Here is a 3,726-nt window from a genome sequence, read left to right as displayed (position 1 = left end):
CACACACACACACACACCTGAGATAGTCGCGCCTGTTGGAAATGAGAGGGCGATGCAGGTCGGGGAAGGTGGCAAGCGGGTCGTCAAAAGCTGACTCCTGCCAGGCTCGACTGGGGCAAAGCAGCTGGGGGATGCCAAACATCACAGACGCCGCCGCACTGCCGACGTGCCCCCTACAACGCAGCAGCAGCGCACTGCTTACTGTCACCCTCCACCCAATGCCCTGGCCCACCCTCACCCCCCGCCCCTGTCCCATCACGCGCACCATGCGTCCTGGCTATACCCAATAGGTGCCTTCTCGCTCCGCCCAAAGCCCGGCAGCGTCGGGGCATACACCTTGAAGCCCTCAGCCGCCAGCGCCGCCAGATTACCCCGCCACTGGTCCCCAAACGCCCCAAACCCATGGCACAGCAGCACCGCTGGCGCGCCGGCGCGCGGCGCCGCGGGCTCGGCATAACAATAGTCTGTTAGCGCCCCCCGCCACCTCCACGCGCAGCGCCGCGGCACGCCGGCCGGCCAGCCGCCCGCGGCGCCGGCGGCGCCGCCCCACGCCTCCACGCAGCCGTCGGCTGACTCCTCATAGCTCGCGCTGACGGATGCGACCGGCTCGGCCGCCCAGCCCGCGCCCGGCTTCTTCCAGGTTCCGCTGCCCGCGGTTGCGTCGAAGGTGGCCAGCTGGGAATGGAAGTCGGCCAGCTCTGCCGCGTCGAGGGCGGCGCGGGCGGTGGCGGTGGCGGGGCTGATGGGGATCCTGAAGGAGCCCCAGCGGCGCCGCTCGTAGTCCTGCGCCTCCGCATAGACCTGTTTTCAGTGGTGGGGTTTGGCAATCAGAGTGGAGGTTGGGGGCGCAGGCAGGGGTTGAGGGCTGTTTGGGGTGGGGGTGCGGTGCGGTGGGGTTGTGCACGGTGCAGCCTCGGAAAGGTTCAGGTGGGGTGTGTCGAGCGCGATTGTGCGGCGAGCAGCAGCATCAGCGAAGGGGGCGAACCGAAAAATCCTCTTTGACCTAAGCCTCTCCTGATCCTGTTCACTTGGAGGCATTGACAAGCGTCATTGACTCAACTTTCATGGCCGTAGCACCAAATGCTGATCCAGGACCCCCAGCGCAGCCACATCGCGTAGCCACAATCATGTGAATCCACTCACCTGCCGCACGCTCAGACGCCCCAGCCGCACCAGCGGCCGCCCCAGCAGTGCCAAAAACGAGCCCCCCACGTTGGCCGGGCTCTCCAGCTTCTGCACGGCTTCCCGCAGGAACGCCAGCCCCGGCGGAAGCGCAGCGGACGGCTGCTGGGATGCCAGGTAAGCGCGCAGCGCCGCCACCTCCGCCGCGCCGCCCGCGGCCGTGTGCGGCGTGGCGGCCGCGGCGCCGTCCGCCGCGAGCGCCTCGAGGAGGGAAGTGACAAACGGCGCCGCGCGCACCGCCACGGGCGCGCGCGCGTCGGGCGCCGGTGCGGCCGGCACGGCCGCCGCCTCGGCGTCCGCGACGCTCCCGATGATGCGCCGCGCCGCGGCGTCGCCGATGCCCGCGGCGAGCGCCTCCCTGAGCAGCTTCTCGGCAGCTTCCAGGGTCGGGATCTCGCCCGCCAGGTCAGCGCCGTCGGCGCCGGCGGGCAGCGCGGGCAGCGAGGCCGGCGGCGGCAGCGGCGCGAGGGGCGAGCCGCGGGCCTTCTTCCACGAGCGGAAGTTGGGGTGGAAGGCGCCCGGGGTGTAGAGCGGCGCGCCCCAGCTGCCGATGCGCGTGGAGGGGCGCTGCAGCTGCAGGGCGGCGCTGAGGCGCGACTTGCTCTCAATCCACCTGGTAGGCAGTGAGTGAGTGGGGAGCGGTCGGGTTTGGGGAGATTGCTTGAAGTCAAAATATGTGAAGAGAATGCTTGAATGCCGAGAGTGTTGTCGAAGGAGTTGTCTCGAGAGCGCTTTGTCGCGGCTGGAGGGCGCGGCCCGGCCAAAAATCGGGCTTACATGGGGCGGCCGAGCCTGTGGGCTCAGCGCGCCATCACAATGCACTTCAGTAAGCAGCGAGTGCGTGCGGCGCTATGGAAGCCCTCGTGACGCCCCTTGCATGTGCTCGCAGCAGTCTGACCTAGTAACCCCCCGACAACTCTGGCAGGACACCCACAACACACAGCAGCGTTCTGGTGGTTGCAGGACGACAATCACCCAACAAAGGAAGCTCCCGCGCACCTGGCCTCCACCTCGCGCTCAGTCATGACCGCATCGACCCCGTTCTGGGCACAGAATGCCGCCGTGGTGACATCAGCGGGGCCCACCCTCACGACCAGGTCAGAGCCCAGGGGACGCAGCGCGGAGCGCAGCGCAGCCAGCGCGCCGACCAGGGCTGCGCCGTGAAACACGGGTTCACATGGTGGTTTGGTGTCAAAGGGCACGTGTTGTTGTGCCAGCGGGTCAGACGATAAGTGGCAGGGCGGATCGCATTGACGGTGGCAGGCCGCAGTCGCAAGGCAGCAAGGCGACTCATGGCGTCGCCAGGCACACACTGCCCTGAGCGCCTCGCCAACTGCGTCCCGGTCGCAAGGAAATGCACTGCCCGCTGCCCCGGCGCAAGTGGTCACTGCGGCCTGCATGCGGCTCGAGGGAGCATGAGACCCACCCCTGGGCCCGCTGGGCTGCAGCGCTAAGTCAGCATAGGCCTCAGGGTCCAGGCAGAAGAACGGGATCACCTGCCTGCACGTATAGGTTGCGGCGAACGGGGCGCCGTAAGGTGCAGCGGCAACGCAGACGGGAAGCCATGGATGCGGGGAGCTGCCATGGCAGGCGGGCGGCGGCGCGGCGAGGCCAAAGTCCGGTGGCTGGCGCGGGTTGGCCTTGCTCCCTTGCAGTCCAGTCGCTGGCGTCTTCAGCACGCAACAAACTATCCCCTGCCTTTAGTTGGGCCGGACGTGCCCCGAGCCATCCCCCATCTGCATCCCCGGCACCCATCCCCTCCGCGATCACGCCCGCTTTCCCCGAACCCCCAGCCCTGAAACTAGGCCCACCTGCCCGTGGCGGCGGCCGCCAGCAGCCCCGGGTGGTCCGACACCCGCAGGTCGTGCTTGAACCAGACCTGAGGGGGTGGGGCCCCAGCCACTCAGGAATCAGACTTTCAACGCCCAAAGACGCATCTTATGGAGCCGTTTGAGCTGCGTGCGGGGACCCCGGTGGGGGCAGGCCGCCGCCCCGTCCGGCTGCCGTTCTGCCTCGGGCCCTGGCTATCACGGCCGCCTGCAGCACTGGAGGAGGCAGTTGTTGCAACTCAAGGCTGCGCGGGCAGGCATCCGCGTGCTGACAGCCTACCAGGATCGGGCCCTGCCCAGGTGGCACGCGCGGAAGGGAGTCTTTGGGGATCACTGGCTCTGCCGGCGCTGGCACGGTGGCGCCCTCGCCTGACGAGAGCGCCATCGGCGGCGCGGCCTGCGGCGCGCGCATGGCATGGCGCGAGCGCTCATGTTGTGTGGTGAAGGAGCGTGGCGGTGCATGACAGCGAGAGTGCGTCCTGTGCATGCGTGCGGTGCGGTGTGGCAAAATCGTCGCTGCGCAACCACTGCACCCTGCGCAGCACCCACCCGGCGTGCACAACGTGGCCGAGACCATGGCCATGCCCTCCTCCTGACGCAGAACGCTGATGTCCTAGCATGGACACCTATTGCCGCGCCCGCGGTCTCTCGCTGGGGTGTGGTGCGGTGTCTGGTGAGCATGGTTTCGGAGCTCTACACCAGCGCGCTGAGATGG

General features: G+C 68.5%; 1 protein-coding gene across 1 annotated transcript; it reads right to left on the bottom strand.

The window, feature by feature from the left end:
• Nucleotides 1-255: 255 nt before the first annotated feature.
• Nucleotides 256-3,423, bottom strand: MNEG_10465 (hypothetical protein; the record flags this gene model as incomplete). Its single annotated transcript, XM_014041064.1, has 6 exons — nt 256-801; nt 1,144-1,795; nt 2,182-2,335; nt 2,609-2,682; nt 2,994-3,061; nt 3,292-3,423. The coding sequence occupies 6 exons, from the start codon at nt 3,421-3,423 to the stop codon at nt 256-258; spliced, it is 1,626 nt and encodes a 541-aa protein (XP_013896518.1).
• Between the last annotated feature and the right edge of the window lie 303 nt (nt 3,424-3,726).

Source organism: Monoraphidium neglectum (assembly GCF_000611645.1).
Source record: "Monoraphidium neglectum strain SAG 48.87 unplaced genomic scaffold scaffold02325, whole genome shotgun sequence".
In the NCBI taxonomy this organism is placed as follows: Eukaryota; Viridiplantae; Chlorophyta; class Chlorophyceae; order Sphaeropleales; family Selenastraceae; genus Monoraphidium; species Monoraphidium neglectum.
This window is presented reverse-complemented; position numbering and strand designations above follow the sequence as displayed.